The 16,830-nt window shown below is 40.7% G+C and overlaps 1 protein-coding gene across 1 annotated transcript; it reads right to left on the bottom strand.

Moving 5' to 3' along the window:
- Window positions 1-1,276: 1,276 nt before the first annotated feature.
- TOB1 (transducer of ERBB2, 1) lies at window positions 1,277-9,168 on the bottom strand. The gene is made up of 2 exons (XM_037809955.1): window positions 8,871-9,168; window positions 1,277-6,830 (listed from the first exon to the last, which is right to left on the bottom strand). The coding sequence occupies exon 2, from the start codon at window positions 6,685-6,687 to the stop codon at window positions 5,653-5,655; it is 1,035 nt and encodes a 344-aa protein (XP_037665883.1). The 5' UTR covers window positions 6,688-6,830; window positions 8,871-9,168; the 3' UTR covers window positions 1,277-5,652.
- Between the last annotated feature and the right edge of the window lie 7,662 nt (window positions 9,169-16,830).

Below are 16,830 nucleotides of genomic sequence, written 5' to 3'. Positions count from 1 at the left end.
CATTTTGTTAATGTGGTTTTCCCACAATTATGTTTGAAACACTTAGGGAGTGTATAGACAGAAGGGATGTGACCTAAGATGTATGCCAAGGTTTGTCTAAAAATATTTTACACCTGTTCTCTGTTCTGCACACTGGTCATATTTTATCTGTGAAGTAAAGTGCTCATAATGCCAGACGGAATGTGTTTCTCCTTCCAAGTCCTCAATATTTTTCCCTTCTGTAATGCAAACCTCCTCTTCTTTTCTACCTGCACTAAAATAAAGCCAGCACCATTAGCCATATGAAGTATTTATCACCGGAGCTACATTTTAACTACTCCTGTTCCTAAGCCAGTATTGTTTAAATAGGAAAAACCACTTCAATATTTTTCACAACAGTGTAGACACTTTAGCAAACATTTTTGGCTGCCCCCAAAAGGAACATTGTCAACTTGTACACTGGGTTTGAATCAACTTGCTGATTGTATGAAAAAGAATGCTGAAATGTTGGTTTCTTTCAGTGCCTCAAAACTAGAAATACAAACTCAGAGGAATTCATTACTGAAATAGGAATAGAATAGCTTTTAGGATATTACTATAGATTTACTTTTATTCCCTATTGATAAAAATAACTGACTAGACAACAAAATGTTGCTGTAATAATACAATTATGGTCTTCATTTACTTTTCTGATTTCAAAGGGCAGCAAACATGGGTAAAATTCTGGACTTCATGGCTTCTAAATCCTCAGCCCCTAGGAACACACGTTCCATTAGTTCATCTACTGATGGATTCTTCATAGTAATGTGATTAGTTCCTCATAACTCCCCAAGGAAGTACCCTGATGTTCTGTGCTCATTTTGTAGATGAAGAAACTGAGCCATGACTCAAATGACTTAATATGTTTAAGGAATTAGACCCATAATTTCAAACAGACTCCAGACACAAGCTGCCTCCTGATTAAGTACTTTCTTCTAAGGTTTACTTGTGAGATGATAAAGTAATTCTCTACAATATAAAATCTTAAAACTCAAATATTGAGAAATGGTAGTAGAGGTTTACTACTTACAAGTCAAATTCCCTGAATAAGACTCAGCACAATTTAAACCACCCCAAATGCATCTAATTATGTTCAGCACTATTCGGTCCAATCCAATTCTAACCTAACCCCAAAATCGAAATAGTATCACTTAGTATAAACAAGATTTAATCCATACAGAAATTATATAAATTCTCCCAAGCAGTTTTTAAAATGAACTTTTCTGTTTATTGTGTAATTTAAACACATTCCAAACTAATAGCAACACAAAAGGGAATGTAAGTTAGTCCATAATAGCTTATACTTCTAAAATGTGATCACTTTTATTTTAAACCAAAATATATTTTGATTTTTCTAGAATGGCTTTCAGAATCAGTCTGAAATACGAGTTACATGGTTTCCTTAATGTTTTAAAACAAAAGCAAAAAAGACCATTTATCAATATCTATACATATTAAAATTATGTATTACAAAGATTTGTCTTACAGTTTTCAAAGGAATTCAAAAACAAATCATAGGTACTATAAACACGTTGTTGAAGACTACTTTGGTAACAGCCTTTCCTTAGATGTCTATCAATATGCACACATAAGCCACAGGGAGTTAATGTCCACAATTTCACTTAAAAGTACTGGGGCCACTAAATCTATAGTCCTTATTCAGTCTGAGGGAATCATCCAGGGGTTCTAAAATGAGAGGTAATTTATATGATTGAATTAAGACAACTAACAAAATTAGAGCATTGATAGAACTCAATGACTTTTAAAGATATTTCTAGATAGCCTATGATTATAGTTTACAGTCAATGGAAATATAAAGTATCAAAGCATCACCATGACTTCTGAGCATGTGTAATATAATAGCCTTCCACTAGACTTTTCTCATTAACACTCTTGTAGGCAGTGCTAGCTTTCGTAGAGATTATATAGGTCATGTGGCTAACACATCAAAAATGGTTTCTTTTCCACACTTCAAATCAGAATAGCAACTAATCTGAGGCAACATAACAGAGTGGTTAAGACCATGAACTCTGGAACCAGACTGAGTTTGAAACCCAAGTCTGCCACTTACTGGCTATGCAAACTTGGGTGAGTCAGTTAAGCCCTCTGTGCCTCAGTTCTCCATCTGTATACTAGGTTAGAACTATGCTTGGCAGCAAACAAAACAAAACAAAACACAAGAGTTGTGCCAATTTTCCAATTGTATGCACACAGATGAAATTGATCCATTTAAATAAGAAGATAATATCCTAGGAGTATGTGCATATACTACTGTATATAGGATAAAGTATATCCTAATATACCACAAAAACAGAAGAACTCTGGTCTCAAGTCACCTCCTGGGACAAACTGATTAAGCATCAACTGACAGGCATGTTAAATATAACAGGTCTTACTCAGCAATGACAATCTTAGGTATTTGCCTTCTAATAAGGCTGTTTTCCTCTTATCTGATCTTGCAGTAGTATTATTCTGCTTCTTACAAAAGCATGTTACAGTCAATCAAGGATGTGTTTGATGTGCTGTGCCTATGTATTTGTTTGTGTCTGGAGAGGGAGTGGAGGAAGGTCTATGACCAGCATTTTATTAAATTAGCCTAAGTATGTTCAAAAAGGCACATTTTCATTTTCTATATATGTGACTGTACCTTATTTTTAAGTCCTGAAGATTTGTTGATTAGCTATCAAAATGTCCATACTTAAAACACCTATATAGGTGAATGAAATGAACACCAACACACATTAGAAAAACATTTTAAACTCAGGGGCACCTTTATTTTTATTTTTGAAGGCTAAGTAGTTAAATAATCGCAGCAAATAAAGGAAGACTTATTGTTAAAGAGGCATTTTGACTGAAGAAATCCTACATTTGTCATGTATTGGTTAAAGCTATTCAGGAGATTTAACAGTATACCTGTTTTTGAAAGAGGTAAGGCATGGGCCATAAAGGAATATACTAAACCCAGAAAACTACTTTTTTGGCTTATATATTCTTCCTTGTTCATCAATAAGTTATGTAATTTACAAGGCAGCATTTTGGATACTAACATAGGAAATGTCCTTGGAATTCAGAGGCTACTATAGTATGTACAGTTAACCTGAGTCAGAGGGATGGGAGAGATCTATTAAGATTAACTCATCAAGCTGTCAGCCAAAACTGTCTCCACACAGTCAAAAGTGTGATGGCACTGTGGGCAGAAAAAGATTTGGGACTAAGATGTAAGCTTTTTTAAGAAGTGCTGGACAAAAGCACCTTTTAAAAAATTTCTGTTCCTAATGAGCATAAAGGCCATGAGAACAGAGCCTCTGTTCACTTAAAAAAAAAAAAATTAATGTCAAGGACACTAAGCTCAAATCAACTAACAGTTTTCTGAAAACCAATCAAGATAAAATTTAGTTAATCCTTTTCAAGTGCTAAACTAACATATGTACCAAGATTTTTTCCAATATGTATATTACTAATCTGAAACATATTCATACTTGTATTAAGCTAAACATTTAAAATCTGAATATACGTATTAATGTTCCAGATTTTGTTGCAAATTTGATTGTATACCCACTGGCCAGCTGCCTTAATATTCTGATTTGCAAACAAAGTAAGTAGACTCGAGCCTTTTTTCATTTATAAAATGGCAGTTTTCTTCCAAGTTAAGCCTATGATCACCTCACCAAAAAGTAGCTCACAAACTAGTGCTTAAAACCATTATCCTTACTATTCTCTTACAGCTATTCAAACTTTGTAATCAGAATAGCACAATTGATCTTGTTGGCAGGCCAGATCTCTGCCAGTTCCACTCACTATTCTAATACTTCTTCACAGCCCCATTCTGTCCACTGAAGGACAAAGCCTCACCATGGTGCTGCAGGAACAGCTTAGCTCTGTTATTTCCAGTGCTTGTTTCCTTAAAACTTTTTATTGCTCTCAATTGCATGAGTAAGTGACAAAAGGCTTTTGTAGCCTGGTGTCCAAAGAACTCATTTAAGACCAAACTTATTTCATTGGTAACCTAGACAGAGCTGGTTTCTAACTATAAAAGTACAGAGAAAGTTATTTTTTTTTTGTTTCCAAGACTATTTTTCTCACCAGTACCAAGTCAACACTATATCAGTGGACATTTAAACAGTGAAATGACTCATAATTTTACTTTAAAAATAGTCTCTCTGCCTTTCAACTCCTTATCATAGTTTTAAAAAACTCCATCCTTATCAAGCCACTACAACTTGACACATCAATAATAAATCAATTTTAACTCCCTCAAACCAGCAACTTAGATACCTACTCTCAAAATTAAAAATTTTATTTTTTTTGCTGGGAAAATAAACACAAGGCTAATGTTTAGCAATCTGTCCAACCTTGAATAAATTATCAATTCCCCAGCTACAAACAATGATTGAATTTAAGTGTAAGGATTAGTAAACAGACCCAAATCTCTTCTTAAATAGTTTGTCAGCTACTTTGTCCTAGGCAAGCTTTCTGGGCTATTCATCTCCTTTGCAGAAACAGAAAACTGACCCAATAGTCTCTCTCCGTATACATTTCAAATAAACTCTCAGATTACATGAGTGAATTTCATTTTATCACCTGACTCCTAGATGTCAGCAAGACACATTCTAAACCCTATAAAATAAGGTTGACCAGCCTTAACATCCCATCCTCCTCATTAATAGAAAAATCTTGAGTTAAAAAAATAAAACTGTTCCAAGCACTGATCAGGCTATGTAGTTTGATAGGATTGTGGAACCCAATATTTGGTATCCTAGTAGAGCAACGGCTTTGCATTATTCCTTTGTGACATTCTTGGAGTCAGACCTTTCTGCATCATTAGCATTCACAACATAAATGCAGAGGTAGATCTTTAGCAAAAACTTAAAAACAAAGACCACAAACAGGAATTTTAATTTTAAAGAATTTTAATACAAACTTAATATAAACTATTTCAGTCCCTCTTAACATGTAAGACACTGACTCAAAATACTTTTATACCGTTTTTTTCAAGTATTGCACAATATAGGTACAAAATTAATATTTACGATTACATTTCCTCCATAATATATAGCAAAAATCTTTAAACCTTTAACAGAAAATACATTTTTTTGAAAAAGCAAATATTCGTACATTTTAATTCCACCACTAAAGGAATATCCTGTACACAATTTTTAGAATAGTTGATGTCTTTAAGATGGATATTTTACAATTTCAGTAAAAAAAATACAACATGAAGCTGCTGCTGTCACAGATCACTGTAGTAAAAAGATATAAATGCAATACCATGTCGTAGAAACAATATATATATCCTCTGATATTTTACAAACTTTGTACTAAATTAAATTATACAATTAGAAAAGACCAATAAACCCACTTATTAGTGCCAATTTTTTATAAAAAAAAAATCAGCCATGTCCTTGCTATATCTTAAATACTGTAAGAGGCCATATCTGATAGTATACTTTAAAATATACAGTCAGTATAAAATAACTTTGTGCTTGGTTGGCAAATGAAAAATGATGCATGTTTTATTTTTGTAACCAAGCTTCAATGTATCCTTACTATTATAAGCTTAAAAAAAAAAAAAAATCTCAAGGGGGTGAAAAAAAATCCCCTTGGGCCCGTGCATTTTAACTCTTACATTTTTTTTTAGTTAGCCATAACAGGCTGGAATTGCTGGTTAGAATACTGCATGTTATTTAAACTAAAATTCAAGCCATCTACAAAAGACTTCTCGTTGAGGCCTCCATAGGCCGCAAACACATCAAAGGCATTACTGTACTGGAGAGGACTGAGGTTAAGGGGGCTGTCACCTGGGAACATTCCATTGGTACTACTACCTTGACCCTGCATATTAGGAAAAATAAATTCCTTGGCATTAGGAGAAAGAGCAGACGTTTTTTTCTGCTGCTGCTGCTGCTGCGGTGGTGGCGGTGGCGGCGGCTGGGCCGGCTGCTGTGGTTGCAGCTGCTGCTGGCTCCCCAGGCCAAGCCCATACAGAGAGTGCATTGAGGAAGAAATGGCTTTCTGCTTCAAGAGGTCATTCACATTCAAGCCGAGGTTGATGGGAGAAGTGCGTGCAACCTTGCTGCTACGACCGCTATTCTTCATTTTGGTAGAGCCGAACTTGGTGGCAGCAAAAGTGGCAGTGGTAAAGGTTAAAGGCTGAGTGGATCGGGGCATGAAGGTAGGGCTTACAGCAGCAGAGTGACCAAAGGGAGGCGACGGAGAGCTGGACACTGATGAGGCTGGGTCACTTATGGGCATAAAAACCTGGGCCTCTGGGTTAAAGCTGTTTTTGATCTCCTTATCCAACTCACATCCGTTTTCATTATTATCATCCACATAAAGCACCTTCACTGGTCCCTTCTCACCAATTTGGTAGGAAACTTCAAATGGGTCGATCCAAACACTAAGATCCTGTGGTAGGTTGCCACGAACATCATCAATGTCCAAACCGCTCTCTTTGGATGCTTGTTCAATCACTGGGTCTACTTTCTCCCCTATGTGTATACACCTAAACCCTGATCCTTTGTATGGCTTTTCAGGATACCAGTGCCCTTCATATTTCTTCTTAAGAAGTCTTTCAAGCTCTTCACCAAAAATGTTGACACGTCTCCTGGGAAGCTTATTGTACAAATATGAAATAATAAAATTGAGTGCTACTTGGATTTCAAGCTGCATAGCTGCTTTGCCACAAAGTTAGATTTGTGTTTCAACTCCCCCACAAAAATAAAAAAGTGTTCAGTTTGTGGCAGACACACAAATTTTCATTCAAAGTGCTGGTACTAGTAGATTATTGTCCTTCACCTTGAGTAATCTTGTTCCTTTAAGAAAAAAACAAAACAAAACAAAAGCAAATGTCCACATAAGATAAATGTAATGTAAACCTCAAGACCTTTTTCTTAACTCAGAGTAATTTCACTTTTGAAAATATCTAATAGGCTAGAAAGCCTGAAAAATATAGTAGGTACAAAATAAAGGAATATGCAACAAAACAAATGTTTATTAAAGTTCAAAATCTCATGGGAAAACTTAGGAGTTACAATACTATTTTTTAAACCCTATTATTTACTTCCTCTTTCTGAATAGGACTCTAAGAAGACAAGCTTCTCCAGAAAATGTAAAGTATCCCTTTTTCTTCTCTCAATTCTCACAAGAATATCTATGGGAAACTACTCAGCAAGCAAACACACACACACATGTGCACACACATACACACACATACATACACCAGTTTTAGAAGTTGTTCATAAATTTCTGATCTTATTAACCAATTTAGAAGACTTCCTATATTTCAGTTCATTTTGGATAGGACTATTTAAATCTGCTTTATTTGTTACATTTAGAAATTTGAGAAGGTAGGAAAATTATTTTAATTTCCAAAGCACGTGATACTAAAATTTAAGGTACTAAATACTAAATAATTGTCATCCTAGTGAACAATAATTTTGAACCAAATCATCCTATAAAGATGCATTCTTAAAAATATTCTTATATATATATACTAAGGCCACACAGTGTAATAAAGGAGCTTCTCTGGGCTTTTTCTTTTCAGTGTGTATTTGTCTAGATCTGAAAAATCCTCTTCAGCAGCAAGTATAACAAAAGCAACAATTAATTTCAAAACCCTATTGATTGTTCTGTTTAAAGGGCAGGGTATCTAAGTTTTATCCTGATTTTTAAAACCGCCTCCCTCCCTCACGATAAGAGAGCAGCCGACCCGGCTAGTATGATAAGGTCGACCTTTAAACGTTTGCTGGTTCAGCACTGGGTGGGGGTAAGAAAAAATCAAGGGCAAACACAAGATATTTGCAAAAGGGATCTATTTGTACACTGAGGGTGATTAAAAAGGCCATTTTAAAATCAAGCTGGTATTAATCCATCCGTTCCATTTTCCATATTCGTGGTGACAAAGGGAAAAGAACCCTTGGCTGCCCCCAAACCACAAACACTTTCCAAGCCAAAGCCCGAGTGCTGGCAAAGGCAGCTGATTAAGCCAAATCGCTTGAAGGTGCTGCAGACCGAAATTCAGGCTCGGTGGAAGGCAGTTTTAAAGCGTCGCCTTAAGACAGGAGTGTGAAGAATTACATAAACAGCCAGTTGGATCTCATTAGATTTCTGCTCACAGCGCTCGGAGCCCAAGCGCTACAGCAGCAGCAGCAGCAAGAGGAGGTGGAGATGGTGGAGGTGGAGGTGGAGATGGAGGTGGAGGAGGAGGAAGAGGAGGAGGAAGAGGAGGAGGAGGAGAGCACAAGTCTCATCGCGGGAGGAAGACCACGGAAAATGGAAAAGCGACCTCTCGGGACCAGTCGGCGGGAGCTGGGGGCCGGACACCGGGCAGGTCAGGCTGGGGGCCCCAGCGGAGTCAGGACACCGCTCCCCACCCCTCCCCCCGCCGTAACCTGACCCGCCGTTCCCCGCCCCGCCGCTCCTGGGACCCGGCCAGACCCCGGGAGAGCACCGGTTCCCAGGCACCATCTTCGGCGGCGACGGCGCCCACAGGCCCCGACCAGCGCTCCCCTCGAGCCCGCCGATCCTCCCGAGCGCCCCAAACCCCGATGCCCATCAGCTTGCCTGGGCCACCCTTCCCCGGTCACCCGCCCCGGCCCGGGCCCGACACGCCCGTCGGCCGAGCCTCCAGCTCCTCTGAGCGCCGGTGCCTCGGGAGCCGCCTCGGGCCGGGTCTCAGGAGACCCTCCCCGCAGGCCCCAGCGGCCGCCCCTCCGCGCCCCGGGCCACAACGCCGTCGTCCCCGAGCCCGGAAAGGCCTGGGGCTCGACGACGCTGCAGCTCCCAGGCCAGGTGCTTTAGCCCCGGGCCCCGAGCTCCTCGCTGAACCCCACCCGCGCTCCCTCGACACTTACAGGCTGCTTCCACCACAGACCCGGCCGCTGGGCAGGGAAAAGGGGACAGCAGGGCGTGGACACGGGAGGTTCGGGAGCGGTGAGCTGACTGCAAAACGACGACCCGGGGTCGTGGGCCGGCGTGGAGGGCGGCGGCCTCGGGGCGGACCTCAGGAGCTTGCCGTCTTATGGCTCGGGGTGATGTGGGCGGAGGCCAAGCCAGCGCGCTAGCTTCTCAACACAGCCCGGTGCCCCGGCCCAGCGTCCCCGTACGCGTTCACTCCGCGCCGGGCCAGAGCTCCGCTCCTTCTACTGCGGCGCCCGCCCCGCCTCTCGTTTTATAGTCTCCGCCCTGTCTTCCCTCCCGTGGGGGGCGCGCGCGCCCGTGCCGCGTCACACAGCTCAGAGTGGCGTAACCATTCCCCGCCCTCCGCACCCGGCCCCCAGCCCCTGCCGCCGGCACCGCCCCTGCCCTGCCCCCCGATGCCATTGGACAAGTCCCGCCTGCCAACGTCCTGACGGGCAGCGGAGGGCCGGGTTCCAGGATGGCCAATGAGCTGAGGAACTGGAGTGACCATAGGCGGGATTAAGAGAAAACTTGGAAAGGGATTGGGGCAGAGACGTGCCAGTGAGGGCGAGAAGAGCGGGTGGGGTGGGGCAGCTGACCCTGGGTCCAAGCGGAGAGCGCCGAGAAGGGGGAGGGGAGCGAAGCAGATGGCGAAGCGGCCGGGGGAGAATAGGGAGGAGAGCCCAAGGGCCCGGGAGGAAGGGGAGAGTTTACAAAAACTGTCCTACCCGGGTGGGAGTGTGGCCGAGGAAAATCCCACTCGTGGGCGAGCTACCAAGTCGGCCTCCAGCCCACCCCAGAGAAGTCTAGAGAACGGGCGAACCGTGACAGGGACTCGTGCATCCGATTAATTAATCACTAATTACCTCAGGGGCCTAGGTTAACTGTCACCCAGAGAGTGACAACTGCAGAACCCAAAGCTGCCATGCTGGGCTGGGGGTGGGGAAGGGAGCCCATCCTCGCCACACCTCCCGCCTAAGTGACAGTTTAACTGCCTCCGGGTTCCCACATCAGATCTCCCCGTGCGACGCGGCAGCAACTCAGAGCTGTGGCTTGAGACTGTAAGAATTACATTTTATTCCCAGTGTTCCACTCTAGGCCTCCGTGCCCAGGGTGTGCTGAAACGGTGCCAAATTGCGTATGTATCTAAGTATACAGGTGCATGCGTGTATTTCAAGGGCCTACTTTACCACACGTACACACAATAAACACGGTTTCTTCCTCTGAAGTGCGTATGAGATAATTTTCGGTTGAAATATGTGCGGTAAATAGGGTGTGGAGAGAAAAGAATTCAAGGGGGACGGGTAACCTGGAGGGCGGACCTTTTTTCACAACCTGCAGCAGAGAAATACACGAAGTTACACTGGGCGTGGAGCCGAGCGTCCCCCTCTGCTAAAAATATTACTCACAGGTAGTAACGACGCCTGATTGGCCTCGCGTCTCCCTTAGCAACCAGGCGATTGGTTGTCTGGTATCCAGCAGACAGACGTCAAACTCGGACTGGGAACAGGGGAAAGTCTTAGGGAAGGGAGGGGGAGAAAGAGGCAATGAATGAAACGCCCGTCTTTCGGCCTTCCCCTTTCCCCTGCACTCCAAGAGCGCTTCCTGGAAAAACAACAGTTGGGGTGCCGCCTTCCCCTCGAAACTGAGGGGCTGGCGCTCTCAGCCTGCCATGAGGAAATTAACAGCAACTCCATGAGTGGGGTTTCCTGGGAGCGGGCCTCTGTAGACCAGCTGTGCTCCTCAGGCACAAACTCGCTTCACGTGTTAGGCCTAGAGCTTTTCGCTTCACGCATAAACTGGATGTAGCCTTTTCCTCCATCGTGATAATGGTGGTTTCCTGCCTCCCTCCGCGCCCCTCTCCTTTTAGAAGGAACTGCTTTAAGAGGGGATGTTTCTGAAGTCCCAGTGTGAGTGAGAAGGAGAGGGGAGGTGGGAGTGTGGAATGGGCTGAGGATGGGGGGTGGTCAGGAGGCTGATCTCATGTTTATTGCACAGATTCCTAAAACTCAGGGGGCGTCTTTTAAGAACATACAAGTTTTACTCAGACCTTAGATTCTCATTTTTCGGTGTTTGGGTCTTTAGTCGTAAATAAAGAGTGCAATGTAATTGTGAAAGTCTGGCAAACATTTTAAATTAAAATGCTCCTTCATCTGCATCAGAAAGTTTTATAACATAAATTATTTGTTCTGTATTTTCTTCTTTTTGCTCATCTGTATTTTCTAGTTTTCTGTGATGGACATTAATTCCATTAGTAAAAAATGAATTATCTTTAATTTTATAAGTAGTTGAACACAGAAATTGCAAGAAACTAGGATATTTTGGGAATGACTTACCAGAAGAAACACTCTTGATTTTTCATGTGTTGCAGAAGCATAATTTCTCTTACCATTAAACAATAGTACTGTATCAAACATACAGGATTGCAAAACCATGTGTTGAGCCATGTGTCTTGATTTGTGATTTGGAAAATATATCACTATAATTAGGGAGCATATTAGGCTTGGCTGAGATTACAATTTCTAACTAAAGATAGACTAATAGTAATTTTTTCAAGCCTATCTATACTTTTCAAGCATTTTCTAAAGGGAAGGCAGAATCCTAGGCTTAAAATATGAGCGCAGTCATCATAAGTGCTGATTAGACATCAATAACAGTAGATGGAATTTTAAAATCCGAAATTCAGTTTTGTCTAAAAGTAATGACTTACTGCTATTCAGCTGCTCAGGAGTATGAGGAGGTTTCAAACAAAATATAAATACAAACACGCACGCACATTGAACCAGTGTGGTATACTGGAAAAAGCATTGAAATCTGGAGAGTGAGTGACCTGGGTTTCACTTTCTATCAATTTTTTATTTCCTTGCCTATAAAAATAGATTAGATAATTTCTAATATTGCTTTCAATAAAAATTCCACATTTAAAACTTGATGCCCCTAAGGTAGATAATATAGTTCTTTGTCAAATATAGATCGCAAAGAAAAGGGAAACCAGATTCATATCCTTGGAACATTGCCAGTCACAAGGTATAAAATTTCCTTTATTCAAGTTCTGTACTTTAAAGGACCCCTTCATATGGCTTATTACTATTTAACATTTACTTTGGGATTATACAGAGGAGTGGATTACCAAATGATTATTTAGAGTTATGGAGAAAAAAAAAATCTGTTACTAGGCTCCAGGTGGTATCACCATCAAGAGATAGTCCTCTCTCTAGACAAATGTTACTGGAAACCGCAGCCCTTGTTTTCACTTCTTTTACACCCTACACTATTCTTAAAGGGGTGCTTTACAATAAAGGTATTTAATATTTGATAGATGAATAAATCCCAGGATCATTGTAAAATGCCCTGAATTGTTACCTCATCCACACACATAACACACACACACACACACACCCCACGTTACACACACACACAACACATTATACACTCACACATACCCCACCAGATTAATTTCTGAGAGATATTGTCCTAAACTTTCTAATTCTCATTCTGTTTCCTTGTCAACTGAGATGGTACCACAAGGGAATCGCCATCACATGATATGTACGTACTAAGGCTCATTTCAATTCTAGGGAGTTGACCCTTTACCTTTATCTGAAAATAAGGCAACATACAAATGTAATGTTCTTTTTATCGTTATTGTTATTTCAGTCATGCAGCACAATCATGCAGTCATGCAGCACAAACCGTGGCATACACATTTTAAAAATTGTTAATACAAAACAATAATAAACTAATCATTGAGTTATTAAAAACCAAGGGAAACATTTCTCGATTGAAGGCACTGGACTTAGGACTGAGGAAACCCCAGTGTGGTATCCTGTGGCTCCTCGTATGGGTTAGTAGAGGAGGGCCATACATTCTCCAAAACAGACTGGCACATGGACATTTGTAATTAAAAGATAACTAGATAATATTGAGTAAACCCATTTATCTTTGGAACAGGCAATTCCACTGAAGCAATTGGGCCTGATAGGAGAAGGTCTTCTTACAACCTGTCCACTGCCTATTATCTTGATGAACAAAGGTCCAAACCAAATTTTGAAATATCCTTCTGTTGGTCAAGGATGAGTGAGGATTTTGAGCTCAGTCAGAGACTATAGTGCAGATTCTAGGAGTGATACACTGTTTACAGCATTCTAAGTACAAAGAAATTTAAAGTTCTCTGTTAGCTCATGTTATTAGAGTACTTTAAATAAACTCTGTATTTCATCCATGACACACTATGTTAAGGAAAATGAAACTGCGCTATTGTAATTATACATAAATTTAAAGCATAGATTGCATCTATTATTATGCAGTTCTGCTTACAAAAATACAGTATTATGTATGTGTATATGTAATATATGTATACATGTGCATATATATACACACTTTTTTTAACCGGTAGGGGTGGCATTGTGACACCGTCCTGCCAATGAAACAGAAACAGAAGTCAGCTGGGGTGGTTTCTGAGAAAGCTTTGGCTTTTTTTGTTAATGGGGCATGTTTCAGTTGCTATTGCTGCATAACAAACTATCCAAAACATAGTTGCATAAAACATCCAGGGGTACAGGGGAATGGACGGCTTCCCTCAGCTGGAAAACCTCAAACTGCTGGGGTCTGGAATCATCTAGAGTACAGCTGTCTAGCAGAAATTTCTCCAGTGATGGAGCGATTCTATATCTGTGCCGTCCAATTTGACTGCCACTAGCCACATGTGAGTGAAGAAACCTCCAGATCCGCACTGTCCAATTGGGGAATCACCGGCCATATGGACCTATATAAACTTAAATTTAATTAAAATTAAATAAAATTTAAAATTCCATTCCTTAGCCCCCACTGGAGGTGCTTAATCTCTAGCACCTGGGTGGTGATGCTGCAAGGCTGGGCTGGGCTGGCACTGTCAGATGGAGCACTACACATGGCCTCTCCTTGTGGCCTGGGCCTCTCGCAGCACAGCACCTGGGTTCTGAGAGGGAGGAGGGAGTTTCTGGAGAATGAACATTCCAAGAGAGAAAGGTGGAATCTACCTGGTCTTTTATGACCCAGCCTCAGGAGTCACAAAGCACCACAAGGCATCACTATCGGTGGAAGTAGCCAGATTCAAGGGGAGGGGACATAGACACCACCCTTCAAGAGAGGAATGCCAAATAATTTGGGACCATTTTAAAAAATCACCACTGGGATGCTTCCATCGTCTTCTTGCCTCAAACGAGGATCTGATGGCAGGACCTGCAGCAGCCGTCTTAAAACCATGAAGAAAATGCAAGATAATCACAGAGATAGGGGCTCTGACTAATACTAGTAATTGCTTAGGTCTGTATCTCTTCTTAAGGGAGGAGGAAAACACTACTTTTTAAACCACATTAAATTGGGTGCTCTATGACTTGCAACTGAAAGTATTCCCAACAAAAAAACACCAATTTAATAGCTTTTAAGGAAACCTGAACTTGATTCTTAGAAAATCAAAATAATTTTTTTCTAGTCTAACATCTCAGGGCTTCTTTCTCATTATAAAACCTGAAAATGCTCATTGTGAAAATTTGGAGCATACAGATAGAAGTAAAGAAGAAAATAGCCATCACCTTTATCTCACCATTCAGTGATAATCATCGTTAAGCATCCTGCTCCATTTCTTTCCAAATAAATTTATACCGCACTTGCAGTTTTGTATCCTGCAACTCATTTAACATTATATTGTTCTTACCTTCTCCCTGACATTAAGCATTTGTCATAATCATCATTTTTAATGACTACATATTATATTCCAGTCTAAGAATTTAGAATGATTTATTTAATCATTGCTGAGCATGGTAATTGTTGAGAATTTTTCTGTATTAAAAATCATCTTTAACAAACATCTTTACATAAAAATCTAACTACATCACTGATTATTTACTTGGAATAGATTCCTATAAATGAACTTATCAAATCAAAGAGAAGGGACATTTTTAAGGCTCTTCATACGTAATGACAATCTGTTTTCCAAAAAGATTGTGCAATTTTCTCTCCCATAAACTGGGAGAGAAACTAAACTAAGCCTGCTGTCTCACTACATCGTAGCCAGCGTTGCCTATTAAGGTTTTTTTTTTTCTACTCCTGGCTAATTTGGTAGGTAAAAATGGTATCTCTTTGTGGTTTTAATTTGTATTATTTTCTTTGATTACATGTAGGATGAACATATTTTCACATATGATCTGCTCCTTGAGTGACTCTTTCTCTGAACTTTCTGTCCATGCTTTTTCTCCATCAGGGAGAAAAGGGATCTTTTGTGTTTTTTTCCTTCAATTTGTATGAGTACCTTGCATATTGTATGCCAAAAATGTGTCTGCACATGATTCTGATCATAAACTTCACCCTAGAACTTGCCCAAACATTTTAAACATGTGATTTTGATGCCTAGAACCTTGATTTATGATCTACTGTTTAACTTTTTAACATTCTGCCTGACTCAAAGGTTATCAATCCATGCTTTGAAAAAAAACAAAAAAATAGGCAAAATAAAATAGTTTCAATGCTCTTTCCTCAGGGCTCTTTCTCCTTGACCTGTCTGCCATATTTCACACTGTTTCCTGGTAACTACTTGAAATATTCCCTTTTGTCTTTTGAGACATTGCACGTTCTTGCTTCGATATAGGATATTCCCAGACCGGCTCCTGTTTCCTAGCTCGATGCTCTAGATGAGTGCAGCAGAAAAATTATGAACTCAGCATTAGAAGATCTGTGTTTGAGTCCTGCTCTGCCAGACAGCTGAGGATGGCCACTCTGCATCACAACCCTCATGTAATAAACCAGAAGCAATAATCACCCTCAGAGGCATATGAAAATCAAACCAGATGAAGCCTGTGGAAATGCTTTGTGAACTGCAAAGCCCTGCATAGATGCTAAGGTTTTCTTCGTTTCTCCCTCCCTCCCTCCCTTCCCCTCTCTCCTTTCCCTTCCTCCTCCCCTTCTCCACCCTCTCCTCCTCCTTTTACTTCACTTCTTGCATCTGGCAGAACTTCAAATACCATTTGATTCAGTTCAAGGAAGGAAATATGTGAAGTTGTTTTTAAACTACAAATATTAACATTCTCTTCTCTCATAAACAGTGTCCCCAATTCTGTCATTTTCACCTTCAAAATGTCTCTCAGAATCTCGTGCTCTGGTGTTTAATTCTTAGGTTACCTAAGTTTCTGTGTATTTATGTCCTGTCTCCTATGTTGGATTCCAAGCTTTCTTAGGGCAGGGATGTCTTGCTATTTTTGTACCTTTGTGCACCACTCTGTAGTGCCTTGCAGTCAATCAATATTGAATGATTGATGGCTTTGTTTTGTCACTGCCTCACCCAATGAAAGAACACAGAATATCTGAGGAAGGCTGAGTGTTCAGGGCGGATGGGGTAAAGAGTTCAGAAGGTGAGAATCTAGAGAGGAGGCTGGGTCTGTAGGCAGAAGCCAGAATTTGGAATTTTGCCTTTTCAGATGGGAAGATGTTGAATGATTTTTTCAGTAGGGAAATGTCATTATTTGGAATTCTGTTTGGAATATATTTTATTTACTCTGAACCTCCAGAGCCTAATCCAGTGCATGGTACCCAGGAATTGCCGTCAATGTGTATTGAGCTGCTGGACTTAATTTTATGACTCAACAGAATATAAATTTTTTCATTTGCTTGATTATTCTGAAGACAAAATACTATCTTTTAGGGAAGAAATAGGCTGTGCCTGTAACTAATATTTCTACCCACCTGGGAACAAAAGAAAAGGAAACTATTCTATGGCAGAAAAGAATTGTTATTGCCAAAAGCTTTTGTTTTCTGAAAAACAAACCTCCAGGTAGGTTGTTTTCTTCTACCTTTCCTGTCTGAGAGGGCATTGTCGTTACCCAGGCATTTTCCATTCCGCTTCCCACCAGGACCAGTCCTGATTTTTGTTTGAGGAACCAT

Source organism: Choloepus didactylus, chromosome 18 (assembly GCF_015220235.1).
Source record: "Choloepus didactylus isolate mChoDid1 chromosome 18, mChoDid1.pri, whole genome shotgun sequence".
NCBI classification, from domain to species: domain Eukaryota; kingdom Metazoa; phylum Chordata; class Mammalia; order Pilosa; family Megalonychidae; genus Choloepus; species Choloepus didactylus.
Note: the sequence above shows the minus strand (reverse complement) of the source record. Positions and strands in the feature narration are given on the sequence as shown.

Bases quoted from the DNA above. Each gene is read 5' to 3' on its own strand.
- TOB1 (XM_037809955.1), bottom strand. From the start codon at position 6,687: ATGCAGCTTGAAATCCAAGTAGCACTCAATTTTATTATTTCATATTTG.